General features: G+C 39.3%; 1 protein-coding gene across 3 annotated transcripts in view; it reads left to right on the top strand.

The window, feature by feature from the left end:
• rnf180a (ring finger protein 180a) overlaps positions 1 to 16,621 on the top strand; it is a 136,073-nt gene that overhangs the window by 25,902 nt on the left and 93,550 nt on the right. For all 3 annotated transcript variants that reach the window (XM_043689494.2, XM_087988665.1, XM_043689501.2), the window contains exon 4: positions 3,111 to 4,157. In XM_043689494.2, the coding sequence (XP_043545429.1) occupies positions 3,111 to 4,157 (1,047 nt within the window). The remainder of the gene's footprint in view (positions 1 to 3,110; positions 4,158 to 16,621) is intronic.

Genomic DNA, 16,621 nt, shown 5'->3' with positions numbered 1-16,621 from the left:
TGAAAGCGAAATTGATAAACCTTTCCATTTCCAGACACAAGAGGGAAGCAGCACCGATGATGTCATCGATATTGTGGAGAGAGAGTTGTCGGTGGTGTCCAGAGTAGGTTTGGCATATTCCATGTACCCCACAAAGAGACAGGTCTAACTAAGCTCTATGGCCTCGCTGCTGACCTGACAACAGTGGGAGGAGTTGTTCAAAGTGAGGACAAGCTCAGCCAGGTGGAGGAGAGTGGTGATGGATAGAGATGGTCTGGACCTTTTTTTTTCCCCAGAAAGAAGCGGAGTGCCCTGAGACCATCATGTTGGGGGATGGACATGCAATCAAATTTGATTTGATTGATTTATTGTCACGTGTATCTAGGTAATGAAAAGCTTTGTTTACAAGCCGTACAGGCAGATTAAAGTAAGCAAGGACATGCAGATCATAGGGTGAAAAAAAAACTAGACAGAAGCATACAGGTTACATTGCACCGTGTGCGTGCTATGCAAGATCAGCATTACTTGAAGTTAGAGGGTCCATTTATCAGTCTAATCATGGCCGGGAAAAAGCTGTTCCTGAACCTGCTGATGCGTGAGTGCAAGGTTCTGTATCTTCTGCCTGACAGAAGGGGTTGTAGGAGATCATTACCGGGTGCAATGGGTCTTCGATGACATTGGCAGCCTTTCCGTGTAAATGGAGGCCATGGATGAAAGGTTGGCTTCCAGGATGGTCTGGGCTGTGCTGTTTCTGGGCAGGGTAGTTGCCATACCAGGCCATTGCAGAAGGTATAACATCTGCCCATTTACCTCCTCTCTTCTCAATATCCGAGGACCTAGACACGCCTTCCAGGGGAAGCAGCGATTTACATGCACTTCACTCAATCTAGTCTATGTATTCACTGCTCACCATGTGGTCTCCTCTACAATGAGAAAATGAAATGCAGGTGGGGTGGCGTTTTGTCGGCAAAAATGACCCTATGCTTCCAGTTGCCTGCCACTTGAACACACCACGGTGTTCCCTGGCCAACATCTGTCTCATGCTTGCTGCAATGTTGCAGCAAAGCTGAGTGCATGCTGGAAGAACAGCATCTTGTTTTCCACTTGGGGCTCTTTGCAGCAATCTGGACTCAATATCGAGGTCAAGAATTTTAGGGCCTGAGTATTTTCGCACATGTCCTTACCCCAACCCCATACACAATGTGCTGTTACAGTAACCATCCCATTGTCAGCTACCAATCATTCTCTATTAGCAGCTATTGATTCTATCAGGATCATCGTTACCCATTCCTTTGTCTAACTATTGTTCTCTCTGTCTGGGCTTCATCTCTACTTGTCATTTAGTCCTCTCTCTCCCTCCACCCCATCTTTAGTATATATACCGGTCTTTTTCCCAGCTATAATCAGTTCTGAAGAAGGGTCACTGGATACATAGCTCTGCATTTTTTCCCCACAGGTGGAACCCAGATCTTTTGAATTTCTGACATTTTGAACTCATTCACTAAAGATCTGTGAATGTTTTATGCATACAATCTCCCAGACCCAAACATTGTACAGCTAATGTGGGAATTTTACTCCACATGCCTCTGGAAACAAGGGTGTATTCTGCTATGACATTCATGGAGGCTCTCCTTCCACTGAAATCAAACTGAATACAGGGGTGTGAAGGAGGTACATTTACAAGTTGCTGCATGAGACTAGGCTCTTGGACATCAGATGCAATGCTGCTGACTAGCACATTGGAGGAAGAGTTCCATAGTGTCTTCCTTGTAATGCTCCCATTCCTTGTCAATTAATTTCTGTGGTTCAAGGAGAATTATTTCTAGAATTAAAAATAAAATCTTGGGTCCCTTCCACTCCACTTCAGAATTACTTTTCATTTGATGCAGAATTTTGTTTTCCCAGAGCAGAGTGCTCCACCTTACTGGTGCGATTCTCTGCTGGTAAGTTCCCTGCCTAAGTCATCAGCCAAGGTAGGATTACTACTGCAGACTTTTGTGTCTCTTCCAGTGCAAATATAATTCAAAACTTTTGTTGTTATTATTGTTTTTATTAAAGGTGTTTATGTTTGTTCTTGAAATGTTTTCTGTATTTAAAAGGAATCCTTTATCATATTGTGGCACATTATTTATATTACATGATACAATCAGATGTAATTTTTGCATTCGCCTTGTATTCGTTCTCCTTCCATAGCCGAATGACACAAATACATTAATGACAAGTGATGAATTTTAATTATTTTTCAAAAGTCATTCACAGACCACAGAATTTTGAATTGTTTTACGTGAGCAATACCGAGAGCTTCTTTTCCATTTGTATGATTATTCAGCGCATTCATAGGGCTATTTAATTCCATAAAAATTGACTTTTTTTGAGTATCTTTTTACAAAATCTAGATTATGGTTGAAAACACAAATCTTTACAGTAAAAGTTCTATTTAGGGTGAGAAACGATGTGAATTGGAATTTACAAGACACACTGTGATGAATATCTACTCACTGTGATAAGGATGTAATTTGTACCATCTTCAAATCATTTTCCATACATTTTAGGCCTAAAGAAACATAACAAACCGTGTTGACCTTGACCAATTCATAATTATTTTCAACAATATTTAATGCTTTTCAGAGGATTCTAAAATAGCAATGAAGCCATTCAACAATTTAATTTGTATATGTTTTAATGCTTTGTATGTTAGTGGTTTACCTTTGAGATTTTGTTGAACTATATGCTGTACTCCTACAGTCTGGTTTCAGTTGCACATACTATTGCTTTGTGTTCATTAAAGCCACTTATATTTTTCATAGTTGAAGATGGTGTCTTATACTTTTTTGAAATTTGACATGAAATAGTGTGGAATTTTCAGGCTTTGCTGAAAAATACTAATATCAATGGCAACATATATTTCTAAAGTCCGCTGCTACATTTTACATTGTAAAAAAAAAACACAATTTGCTACGTCAGGTGTCTCAGCCTTACTGTTGTGTTGGTTTTTCTGTGTTGTACTAGATTCCACACTACACACAGAAAAGAAAAGCTGACCTTGTGAATTGTATAAAAGAGTTTGTGGCCTGTTTCCCACTTTTATTTTTGTTACAATGACCAGATTGTTTTCTATTTCTTTTCCATAGTCATGGTGGACAATTGGGAAACTGAACTGCCTACATTGTGGGGCCCGCCTAGGGGATTTTAACTTTGTCAGCAAAGCAAAATGCCCTTGTGGGCAAGCAGTGACTGTACATATTTGTAAGAGTCGTACTGACTATGAAACACCATGTTTAATCAGAACAATTGAGTCGGCAAAGGTGAAATCTCTCCCGAAACTGCGACGCATTTACAAGTTAGAAACTGTGGGAAATGTGGAGCATGGAACAGAAAACATCATGTCCAACAAAGTGTTTAAAGATTTTTTACACTCTTCGAGAAAAATGGATGGTGAAAGAATAACTGAAGCACTTTGCCTGGAGGCAAGATCACGCAACCGAGAAATGGTAGAAGTTGACAGCAATGAATTTAACTTCAAAGAAGCTTATCCACAGCCAGGCTCTTCTGCTTCACAGCCTCTGAGAGCCAGATGTGCATTGATTGGTTTTCATAAAAAGTCTCTCAGTCTGGATTTTAGCAGCACAAACTCAAAGGATGAATCTGTTAGTTTTTCTAGCATGCATGGATTGTGTCCACGATCAGCTTCCTGCGGAGTTATAATGCATCATCTAGGTGAGATTACTGGTCCTAGACAGTTTCCGTTGATAGAAGATGTTAACCTGCAACAGTCTGCATCTGCAGAGTCCAGCAGTTCTGCATTTCAGAGTCAGTACAGTCGAGAGTCTGATTTTATGGCATGTCCTCAATCATTCACTACCAGTCCTGTAGAAGCACAAGGAAGTTTGGATCCTGGACCATCTGTGCCAAGACATTGCAGGAGCAAATTTGCCAATGCTACTTTTAGAGGTTGGTCGTCTGATTCGAGTACTGAAGCAAGAAGCATTGAGGAGTGGGAGGAAGGGCACGATGGAAGCACAAGCAATCCTTGCAATGAATCACCTCCATACGCTCCCATATTCTCTACTCTAAGTGGAAAAGCACTGAATAAAAGACAAAGAAATAAACTTAAAAGTTTGAAAAAAAAACAACGGAGACGAGAGCGGTGGCAGAGCAAGTTGAAGGAACAGAAACAGGTGAGTGCTTGAAAGCCAGATCCATCTGACATTCATACTAATGGCATCTATTACACTGTGAAAATCAACAAATTTAACATTTGAAGAAAATAATCAGCAACATAGTTTCCATTTGGCTTCTGAAGGGAATTAAAATTATTCCTGGAAGGCAAAAACTGATTTTTGACAATGCTAATTTAAATTCACATTTGAAAAAGCAGCCACTGCACAACAGTTTTGTACTATATTTAGTATTCAGTTTTTAAAGTAGCATTGTAAAATTGTTTTCTAATTTTTGTGCCAAGTATTAATAGGGTATACTGGAGGCTATGCAGTATATAAGTATGCAAATTCCAGTTGGTTTCAGCTAGAAAACTGGTGTTATTCTGGAAGCACAGCGAGAGGAGTGTCAAGGAAGTGTTGTGGAAGCGTGTCTTCAGACATTCCTGAAGTGAGGAATGCAGATGCTGAGAGTCAGAGTCAGTAAAATGTGGAACTCACAGACTACCCGAAACATTGACTTTCCTGCTCCTCTGCTGACCAGCTGTTCTTTTTCCAGCTCCACACTTTATTGATTCAGAATTCCTGGACAATTCCAGGAATTCAAGCAGTCCTTTCTTCTTAGAGTGTAATCTGGGTCTGCAAAAGGCAGTCTCGGTCCTAGTGTGCACCTCCAGGCACTAGAAGTAAACAGGAAAACTGAGGCTTGAACCATTTTATAATAGAAACCTGTAGTAAAAGTAGGCATTTTTATGCAGTGGATTTAAAAGTGAGCTCTGTTTTCTTTTTCTTTGGTATTTGTGGTGAGACTTTATTACAGGATTTAAAAGCTACAATGTGTATTGGAAATAACAGTTAATTAGGAATAGTAGGGTTTTGGAACAATGGTGAGGAAGAAACTGCAAAGCTAAGTGTGTGAGATTAAAGGGAGCTTAGTTCTAATGGTATACAATTTACAACTGTTATCATTTTACGTGGTAAAAGTTGTTGGTGAAATATGTTTGTGTTCTTGTACTCTCATATTTTACATAATGTATATTGACACCTCAGTCTGAAAGTTTACTAGCAAGAGCTAGTTTGTACTGGATGCTGTTGAACCTTTTTGGTTGATGTACCTGTATCAGGTGACTACTTCCAGTTTAAGCAATGCATGGAAGAGTCAGAGAAGCACTTAGCACAAGATGTCTATAATCTTTTCTTGTAGCCATGATATCAGCAGGACTGGTCAAATGAAGCTTCCAGTCAGAGGTGACCCCATGAATGTTAATGGTGGGGTGAGGTGGAGATGTGGTGGTTGTGACCCATTGGAAGTCAGGAGAACATATTTAGATTTTCTGTATTTGACGGTGGTGTTATTGTCAGATGCACAGCGCAATACTTTTACTCCAGATGCTTTTATGTTGAATTGCTGAAATTATTTCATCTTTTTTATAATAAAGTTAATGCAATTGTAAAGTTTTTAGGACTTTTCTTAAGGCTAGCTTACATTGCCTTTTTATCACTTCTATTTGTCAGTGTTTCTGAATCTTTTCATCTGGTATGGCATAGCAGCATCCTTTCTTTAGTCAAGACTGTGCTGTTTAAAATTCATTTTCTGATTTGGCAAAGTGAAACTTCCATGTAAGTAATTGTAAGAAATATTTATTTAATCTGATTTAATCAGCAGTGACAAGTTAAACTTCTCACAGCTTCACTGATCACATGAAGCTCAGGTTACACAATGGGCAAGTGTCTCAACGCATTCATTTTAACAGCAACTGGTGAAGATAGTTATTAATATGAATGCTTCATTGTGTTACTACACCTTCAATTTCAGTTATAGAATTTTGTCAGATTTGATTCCCATGTTGTAGTGATAGTAAGGTCTCCAAAGTACTTGAATTGCAGTTGGAGGGTTTGGACTGAAATAAGGTCCTGAGCATAATGAATATTCTTTTAAAGGGAATAACTAATAAGCTTAATCTAAACAGATGTCATGCAGTGGATCTTGTACCCATCGTCTGCTCCTCCTCCTCCATTATATGAGAAGTCATGGCCATTTCCAGTGTCCTTGTTGACCCCGTGTGCAGGATGTGTGTCCAGCTGCAGCTACTGGCTAACCATGATTCAGAGATGGACTCGTTTGGGAACATCCATGATGCTGAGATTGTTGTGGACAGCATATCCAATGAAGTGGTCATGCCACAATTTGGGACTGTGCTGGCAGAAAGGGACTGGGTGACCACCAAGCACAGTAGAGGAAGGCAGTTAGTTCAGGAGTCCACTGTGCCCCTTCCTCACACCCATTATCACTACCACCAATAAATGTACCACATTGGACACTTTTGAGGGAGATGTCTTCTCAGGGAATATCAGCGAAGGCCAAGTCCATGGCACACTGGGTGGCTCTGGTGTACAAGAGTGGAGGAAGAAGAGTGGCAGGTCTATAGTGAGAGAGATTTCAATAGTAATTGGAGCAGAAAGGTGTTTCTGTGGACATAAAAGAAACTCCAGGATGGTATGTGGCTCCCTGGTGAAGAATGTCTGCAGTTGAATAGAGACATTCAGAAACTGGGAGGGTAAACAACCTGTGGTCATGATACATATCAGAACCAAAGACACAGTTTTTTAAAAAAAGGATGAGATCCTACAAGAAGAATATTGAGACCTTGGAATTAAATGAAAAAAAGTACCTCCGAAGTTTGTAATCTCAGGATTGCTACCAGAGCCAAGTGGTAGTGGGAATAAACATAACAGATAAATATGTGGCTAACAGATAACTATGTGGCTAGAGGAACTGTGTAGGGGAAGAGGATTCAATAACTAGAGAAACTGATCAAGTTCTCTCCCTTTCATAACTTAATTGACACCACTTTTATATCCCTTTCTTTCTCCTCTAAGAACTATTCCTTTGTCTTTTGTGTTGGGTCTCTCTACCACCTACCCTCTTCTGCCTCTGTCAGAAATATTAAAAAAGAAGTTATTTTCCAACACCTTTCAACCTGAACAAGAGTCATACCAGACTCAAAATGTTGACTCCATTTCTCTCTCAACAGGTGCTGTCAGACCTAGTGAGTTTCTCCAACATTCTGTGTTTGTTATAAAAAATATTGAGAATTATTTCTAGTTGTATTAATGTACTGTAGTTATTCTCCTAGTAAATTTAAAAAATACTTTGAAAGTTTTTTTTTATAATGTGTATGCAGCTATTAGTGTGCTCAGATAAACCAACAATTTATTTTTATCAGCTCCATGAATGCTTACAAATAGAACTCCCAGAGGTGATTAGTTTACCCTGGGAGCCTGGGTAGTTTTTTGGGCAGGTCCCATGTTTTCTAACTTTAAAGAGTAGCACAATAGATTGTAGAAACTTAAATGTAACGAGTGGAATTTGTGCTTTAACTTCTGCAATTTTTTTGTATGAGTTATGACTTGAGATAGAAAAATATTATGACTGAGGGGAAATGCTATCCCAAATATCAGTGGGTGTGGAGAAAGAGCTGAATTCTTCTTGCATAACTTTTTCTCATATTAAGAAATCTACAGTTAGTCCAGAGTCACTGAGTTAGAGAAGATTGGCCAGTTTCTGATTGCTGTAAAGTGTACTAAAAGGCACACACATTGGCAGTGGATAGGATGAGATTGAGCCTTGTAGTTGAGTCTGCCACTTTTCTCAAGCTTGTGCATCTAGAATGCCCAATACTTGTTGACCTATATCTTTAGAAGCAAATGGGAAAATGACAAATAAAGGAATGTTTAAAAAAAAGTGCTGGGAACACAATTAATCCTGATTTTAAATGGCCTTTCTGGCCTTGTAAAAATCTATATAATAGAGTTCGTATTGTAGAATGAAACTTAAGAACTGTAAGTTGAAGTTTGCCAAACTTGTAATGTGTATTGCTAAAATATGTAAAAGCCTATCCCACATGAAGGTATTCTTTAAATATGTGATAAATTTAAGAAAGTGAGGCTTTAATTGTATGTTGATCCCTGCAGTGTTATATACCATTTTTGTACCATGCTCTGAAAAGCTGCAGAAATACAACTTTTTATTAAGAAACAACATGCTGTGAGCCTTCCTATGCACACCATTTGATTATATAGTCTGGAACTTATAATACCTATAAATATGACGGTAGCAGCCAAGCTAACGTGGAATGCTGTAAGTAAAAATTAAGTAAGAGGAATCTTTGTATAAAAAGTCATACTTTTGTCTGGGCATTGTACCCAGACAATATGAAAGAGTTTGCAGGCTCAAATTTTGTCTTTAAACCCTTTTCATAACGTAAAATATGACTGTAAAATATGTGCCTTTGTGTGTAAATAGTATCATCCTGCAGAATAAAATAAGTATTAGTAATTTAGTTTTTGTTTTGGTGCTCTGAAACTTGTATGGATACCAGAGAGGAAGGGTCACTTAGCCCAAAACATTAACTCTGCTTTCTCTTGTGACGATGCTACTCTATTAATAAGGTTATGTTGTCCTTGGTTTCTTTTCCAGAGGGGTCGGAAAGGCAGAGGTTCTGATATATCTTAGGGTTTATCTACTTGAAGAAGTTTTTAAGTGTTGTACAATGTAAGGGGAATAGCCAGTTCTCCCAGTCTAGGGTTTGATTTGAATTGGTTTTAGCGAGCTGTTTGGTTTGCAGCTGCTGGTCAAGTTTAAGCTGGAGACCCAAAGAAGCTGATCATCTCTATGACATCTCTCCCCTAAGAGCCTGTGTTTGATTTTAACTTTTTTGCCAAGGAGTTGTTTATGGGGATGTTGCAAGTACTTGGAACAGTATCATTAAGTTGTGTTTCGGTGTGATTGGGTATTCAGATAAGTTATGGCATTCTATATTCTATTCTTTTTTGTTCATCTGGAACAAAATTGTGTTTTGTTTAAAGCCAGCTACATCACTCCTGGAATATCCACTTACACCTGCTTAAAACAATTAGCAAAGTTAGGGTCTGGGCTACCGTCTTCAAATGTTTTGAGGGGTTCTCGCCTGGTCCGTAATACTCTCCAGACCTGCAGAGTTGCTCCAGCCATTTTTGTTTTTGTTATTGATTTCCAGCACTTGCAACTCTTTGGTTTTTTTTGCATATTGTATTCAATGTGACTAATGCACTATGTATCCTGAAGGCTTAATACAGGCAAGTTCCTACTCAAAAGCTCTTAAATCACATTGGGCAATCTGCACAGCACTCTCTCCGAAGCCAGTATATTTGTCCTGAGGTGTGATGCCCAAAATTGAAAACACCATTTTAATTTGAACCTCAACGCTGTATAATCGAAGGATTACTTACACTCGTTGCTCCATTTTGTATTACAACTGCTTTGAGATAAAGGCTAGCATTCCATTAAAATGTTTGTTTTTTGTATTTGTCTATTAGCTTTAATGATAGTGTACTTGTACTGCTGAATCTCCTTCTTTACATCTCCTAGCTTTTATCATTTAAAAAATAACCCAATTCATCTCTTCAAAGACAATGACCTTGAACTTGCCCAAATCGAGTTCCATTTTCCTTAACTTTGCCATTGGGGTCATATTCAGATGACATGAATCTCTAGCCATGTCAAAGTTGTCAGCCATTCCTACGAGCAGAATAGCAAATCTAGTGGATCGATGCTTCCGATCAGCTGGAATTCAACACTGGTAACCTTCAGTTAGCTGAACTTGTGTAAGCTTGCTCTATGATTGCTAATGGGTGGGAATGGAGTTAAGCCATGCAACAGCACAAAATCATAGAATGCTAGGAAAGCCATTGTTTGACCTTTTCTCCCTTAACTCATGGGATGTGGGCATCACTGACTGGCTAGCATTTATTACCCATCCCTAGTTGCCCTTGAGAAAGTGGTGGTGAGCTGCCTTCTTAAACCGCCACAGTCCATGAGCTGTAGGTTGACCCAATATACCCTTCGGGAGGGAATTTCAGGATTTTGACCAGTGACAGTGAAGAAATGGTGATATATTTGCAAGCCAGGATGGTGAGTGGCTTGGAAGGGAACTTCAGATGCTGGTGTTCACATGTTTGTACTGCCCTTGTGTTTCTAGATTAAAGTGTCATGGATTTGGAAGGTGCTGTCTCAGGATCTTTGGTGAATTTCTGCAGCACCCACTGCTGCCACTGAGCATCAGTAGTGGATGGAGAAGATGGTAATGAATGTGGTGCCAATCAAGCAGCCTACTTTGCCCTGGATAATGTCACAACTGTTGATTGTTTTTGACCCCTCAAGGCAAGGGGGGAGTGTTCCGTCACACTCCTGACTTGTGCCTTGTAGTTATTTGATGGACAGGCTTTGGGGAGTCAGGAGGTGAGTTACCCGCCCCACTATTCCTAGCCTCTGATCTGCTCTTGTAGCCACTGTGTTTATGTGGCGAGTCCAGTGAGTTTCTGATCAATGGTAACCCCCAGGGTGTTGATAGTTGGGGATTCAGTGATGGAACACCATTGAATGTCAAGGGGCAGTGATTAGATTGTTGCTTATTGGACATGGTCATAGCCTGACATTTGTGTGGAATGAATGCTATTTGTCAGCCCAAGCCTGGATATTGTCCAAATCTTGATGCATTTGAATATTGTCTGCATCAGTGTCTGAGGAGTCGTGAATGGTGCTGAACATTATGCAATCGTTGCCGAATGTCCCCACTTTTGACCTTATGATGGAGGGAAGGTATTGATGAAGCAGCTGAAGATGGTTGGGTCTAGCACACTACCCTGAGGAAGTCCTGCAGAGATTTTGAGATGTGTGCATCCAAGAAACAACATTGCTTTGTAAATATCATAACATTTCACATGCAAGGCGAGGCTAACAAAGCCTCTTAAATAACCTGTTTTTGAGGTGTGGTTCAGGACAGCGGTCAAAATATATCAACAGGAGAAAGAGAACATTACTATCATTGGACATGTATCCTGTAGACCCCAAAATCACTGGCCTCAGAATGTCAAGCTGACATTTTTGTCTCCCTACACCTTGGCCAATCTCCAGGCTTAGAATTGGGTTTGAATGGAACTTGAAAACCACTGCTGATATCACTCGATTTCTCGGATTAGCAAGGTCATCAGTAAGAAGCAGGATTATTATCCAGCTGTTCAAGAGGCCAGGGTCAAGATGAAAAAGGCATGTTGACAGAAGTCATAGTTGCCAACTGTTTCTACTACAATGGGATCAAACTGGCACATTCTGCATCAGATGTCAAAAAGAAGGGGACCAGGTTGAGGCTACTTAACCCTTTGAAGCTCTTTTTGTTTGCATGTGGGAAACTGGCATAGAACTTTCAGCTGAGCAACTGTAGAAACTTATGCAGGTATGGCGTTACACAACAGAACTGACAGGTAAGATAGTCATGGATTCTTCAACCAAGGAGCCTGAGGAGGCCAAAGACCCTGAAGAATCTGACAAACACCTGGTTGCCTACTTGTTTCACTAGCCAAAGCTACATACTCTGGGATTTCACCAGACGTCTTTGACTGGGTTGATGATGCAATGAATTTTATTACTTGTTTGAATCCCGCACATTAAAAAGTTACTGAGCTTCTCTGGAGTTAAAATCTGATGATTTTACTGTGATTCATAAGGTTAGGACAAGGTGCCAAATGAATAAATAATGATATTTTTCACATTGATTAGTTGTGTTTTTATTTGGCAATTTTCAGACAGTGAATTTGCAGGAAAATTATGTTACATAGGACCCTCTTTAACAATTTCTAAGCTTTATTTAATACAAATTTTGGGGAAGGAATTGTCAGAATCATCAGAGGGGTTTGACTCATCAGAATTTTGCTGTTATTTTGTAACTTCCCAGCCCCAGCTCCAAACTGTAGTGTCTTCTTCAAACTCGAATATGCAGCGTTCTATTTCCTCATTTGAGTCATCAATAAATAAGGTAAGTAGTGGACTTCTGGGAACAGAATGTGGCCTAAGATTTAGGACTTTTAGGGAATGGGAAAAATGTTGTGGGATGGGAGTTGGGTGTATTCTGGGTTATATCCACACAAAAAGTGTTGAGTGTTAATACTGGTGCACTTTCTGATATTTTAGAGTATATGAGATTTAGCATTTAAAAGCAATTGTTTGTTTGGGAATAGACATTAAAGTAAAAGTAATTATATGACAAGTTGGAGTTTACTCTTTACTTTTGCAGTATCAGAAAGTTGTATTCAAGTTCACTTGAACCACTGTGACTATTTAAGAACTGAATAGAGCTATTTTTAACATTATGATTGAAAACTCAGATGGATGTCAAGTTCATAATTAGCCCTAATCAGCACTTGATATCTGCTTTTTTGTCGTAAAAAAATTCATTTGCATTTAGTTGAAGAAAAGCTTCATCAAAACTACAGTTTCAATGTTGGTCACACCTAAAATAGTAAATTAGAAAAGGCTACCTTTAGGTTCCTTAAATTAAACAATGACCTGATATCTATGCCTGTCAGTTTTGGCTTGAAATGATCAACGGGGTTATGTAAAAAGAGCTTCAAACACAAAACGTTTGCAACATAAAGCTGATGCTATTTCCCTTGCTGAAACCTTTTAGTTCATCCTCATTTACACCTTCCCTAATAAAGGATGTTCTAAATTTCTTTTAATGAATCATGCTTTCAGAAAAGAAGTTGGTTGCTATTCCTGATAATGTATTTTCTTCTTATCGGAAACAAAGTATGTCACTGCATTGTTGGAACTGTTAGTGGCAAAAACTTGCCAGACAAAATAGATATGTGCTATTTTGTAATAAACAGTTTTTCATCATCTGTGTAATTTGCTCTGCCATCTTCACAGTTTCAAAGCATCGTTGAATTTATTCCTGCACATTGTCTTGGGAAATAGATGCTGTCTCTATATGAAATCATCTTTACAACTTTTGTGTTAAATTTTGAATTTGCATGAGCACAGTGCAGAGTAGTCTCGCACACTGACACTAAAGTAGGTGAGCATCCCACTATCAAAGGACATTCAAATGTGAGCTCTGGACCTATTTCAAAATTTGAGCAAGATTCTTTGAGGATTTGACAGGTTGCTTCCTGTGAGAGAGTCCACGGCCAGAGGGTATAATCTTAGAATCTGGGTTTATACATTTAAGATAGACACAAGGAGGAATTTCTTTTGTTAGAAGGTTGTGAAATCTGGAATTCTTTACAACAGAGAGCTGTTGAAGCTGGGTCACAAAGTATATTCAAGGCTGAGATCGATTTTAATCAGTAAGGGCATCAACTGTTATGGGGAAAAGGCATGAGTGTGGAATGAGGATTATCAAGTCAGCCATGATCTCATTGAATGGTGAAGTGGACTTAATGGGCTGAATGGCCCAGTTTTGACACTCCAGTGCAGTACTAAGGGAGTGTTGCAAGATGGATGTGAAAGATTCTGTGGCATGACTTTAAGTAGAGCAAAGAGTAATCCTGCTGCATACATAACCCTTATTCATTTTTTATAGTGATAGTAATTATCTGCTGGTCATTATTTGTGGGATCCTGCTGGGGACGTTGTATATAATACTATGTCTTCAAACATATTTAATTGTAAACTTTATTGACCTGTACTTGGTGAGCTGATTGGCTTTCTTTTGTATGTGAAGGACTCATAACTCTATCGTATGTTATATCTATAGTGATTTCATGTGGTCTTAGAGCATGTTTTTCCCTTAGTGGTGTGAAGTATTGTGTGATGTGTTCTCTTTTCCAATCAAGCCTTTATGATATTCCCTTTGAATCACATTTGCTGCAGTTTCAAAAATGGAGACCTACAGACAAAAAAAAAGGATCTAGACTGTCAGGTAATATCGATGCAAATGCACCAAATAACAAGGTGCACGGAAATGAATTTTAAGTAATTCACGTTGTATTGTTAGCTAAATGTTTTCAAACTAAGCATTGTGTATGTTGAAGCAAGCAATGGGCTTTACCTACCAGCAGAGGACACTGGATTTCATTTGAGCACGCAGTATAATAATTGTAAACAACAGTTTATTTAAGGAGGTGTACTTTTAAAAATCTGACTCTGAAAGTTAAGTATGTTGGGAATGTTAACTTATTTCCCCCTTTTACCATCTGTTTGGTTTATTTGATACTTTTAACAATTTATTTGAGATTTTCTATTTTATTATTTTGCATTGGTTTAGATTCTTCCTTTCTCATGTTAGACAATTCGTTTTATTTTTAAAAGTGTTAAAATTTTAATTCTTGCAACAATAAGATCTAGTCAACAAACTCTTTTGACTTCCTGTTGAGTATAATCCGATGTTACTGATGTATCTTTTTTGAGCTTTAAAGAGAATTTAGTTAGTCACGGTTTTCCAGAGATTCAGATTCCATAGTTTTGGCAGTGACAATAGCAGGGTTGCCATGGTTAATTGTAGTTATAGAGGTTAAAATGTTTGTTTAATCATGTAGCTGGAGCTGGGACAAATGGAGCAAAAATGAATAGATCGTAAACATTGTGGCCTTCACTGACCTCTCTATCTAAATTCCTGCTGTGCATGTTCAGTTTCCAGTAGCGTTCCACCTGGTACCATGTTGGAGCCTCTTGTTAATGATTTGAACTGAAATGTAGATATTATGGTTTGTGGATGAATGAAAGTTGTTAGGATGGTCTGGAGGATAGCTATAAATTGCAGGAGGCTATGCATGGATTGGTCATCTGGACAGAGCAATGAAAGATAGAATTCAAACCAGAACAGTGTGAAGTAGTGCACTGGGACCAACTAGGCAAGGGGTAGGTGCTTGTTATTGAAGAACAGAGGTACCTCAATGTATAAATCTTAAAGGTAGCAGGTCAGGTAGATAAGATGGTTAAGAAGGTAAATCATTACTTGCCTACATTAGCCAAAGCAAAGAATGCAAAGTCAAGGAGGTTAGACTGCAAAGTAAATATATAGAACTGCTGATTAGGCCACAACAAGAGTATCATATGTGGTTCTGGTTACCATATTATAGGAAAGATGTGATTCCACTGGAGAGTGTGCAGAGGAGATTTATCCCCCCCAGGATGTAGCCTTAGGCTGGAGAGACTGAGTTATGTGGAAAGATTGGATAGCCTGGGATTGTTTTCTTTGGAGCTGTGAAGGTTAAGAGGGGATCTGATAGAGGTCTAGAAAATTATGAGGGTGTGGATTGGGAAGACAGAAGTAGAAGTGTCAATTATCAGGAGGGAAAGATTTAAGGTAAGGGGTGAAAGGCTAAAAAGAGTACAAAGAACAAAGAAAATTTACAGCCTAGGAACAGGCCCTTCGGCCCTCCAAGCCTGAGCCGATCCAAATGTACTGTCTAAATAAGTGTTGAGTGAAAGCTTTTTGGTGGGAGTCTGGATCTCATTGACTGAAATGGGGATTGAGTCAGAAACCCTTGTAAAATTTGAACAGTTTTTAAATATTGACTTGCATTGCCATAGCCTCCAGGGCAATGGACCAAAAGCTGAAAAATAGGATTTGTGTAGTCAGATCTTTACTGACCAGCATGGGCACAAAGGCTTTGTGGCCTCTTTCTGTGCTGTAAATGTCAATGCGTCTGAATGTAAAAGTTTGTAAAATCATTCGATTAAGCACTGGATTTATGCCATCAACAATTTTATGCAGCCAGAAATGATCTGGATTAAAGTAAGGCTTTCTTGAGTCCATACAAGCCATAGTGGAATTGCAGTCACAAAAGGCAAGAGAATTTTGGGAAAATGGTAGTGTAGTGTTGATGTTACTGGGTTAATAATCCAGCTAGTGTTGTAGGATAATGGGCTCAAATCCCACCATGGTGGTAGCAGTTAAATTTGAGACGGTATATTGGTTCAATGCTTAGCACCGCTACCTCAGAGCAACAGGGACCCAAGTTCAATTCCACACTCGGGTGGCTGTCTGTCTGGAGTTTTCATGCTCTCCCTGTGTCTGTGTGAATTTCCTTTGGGTGCTTCAGTTTCCTCCCACAGCCCAAATGATGTGCAGGTTAGGTGGATTGGCCATGTTAAATTGCGCATAGTGTCCAGGGATATGCAGGCAAAGATTAGCTGAGGGAAATGTAGGAAGAGGATAGTGGGATGGGTCTGGATGGGATGCTGTTCGGAGGGTTGGTGTGGACTTGATGGGCTGAATGGCCTGCTTCCACATTGTAGGGTTTATTTGGGAAAGAGCAGTTTGAATTAGGGTATACTCAGTCTAGGTAGATATGATCGATAGGGCAGTAGCCAGGTAGAACTTTTGTATGAGCAACTCAGAAAGAGACCAAAGCAGGCGCAGAATTAACAGACCAAGAATGGAGCCAGAGTACCAGACCCAGCAACGTCTTGGAAGAATGCTTAATAAATGGAATTGTCGGGAACCAGGCAGTTCTATGCCAATTTCTTTTTTGCATTTTTACAAGTTTATTGTGTTATAAATTATAATAGTTGACCATGTAACTGACTGCACTGAAAATGTGTTGCTGGAAAAGCGCAGGTCAGGCAGCACCCAAGGAGCAGGAGAATCGACGTTTCGGGCATGAGCCCTTCTTCAGGAATGAGGCATGTAACCAACTGGCTGATTGAAAAATAGGTAAAA

This window comes from Chiloscyllium plagiosum, unplaced genomic scaffold (genome assembly GCF_037043375.1).
Source record: "Chiloscyllium plagiosum isolate Xiang-an unplaced genomic scaffold, Cpla_swu_hap1 HiC_scaffold_1, whole genome shotgun sequence".
Classification (NCBI taxonomy): domain Eukaryota; kingdom Metazoa; phylum Chordata; class Chondrichthyes; order Orectolobiformes; family Hemiscylliidae; genus Chiloscyllium; species Chiloscyllium plagiosum.
This window is presented reverse-complemented; position numbering and strand designations above follow the sequence as displayed.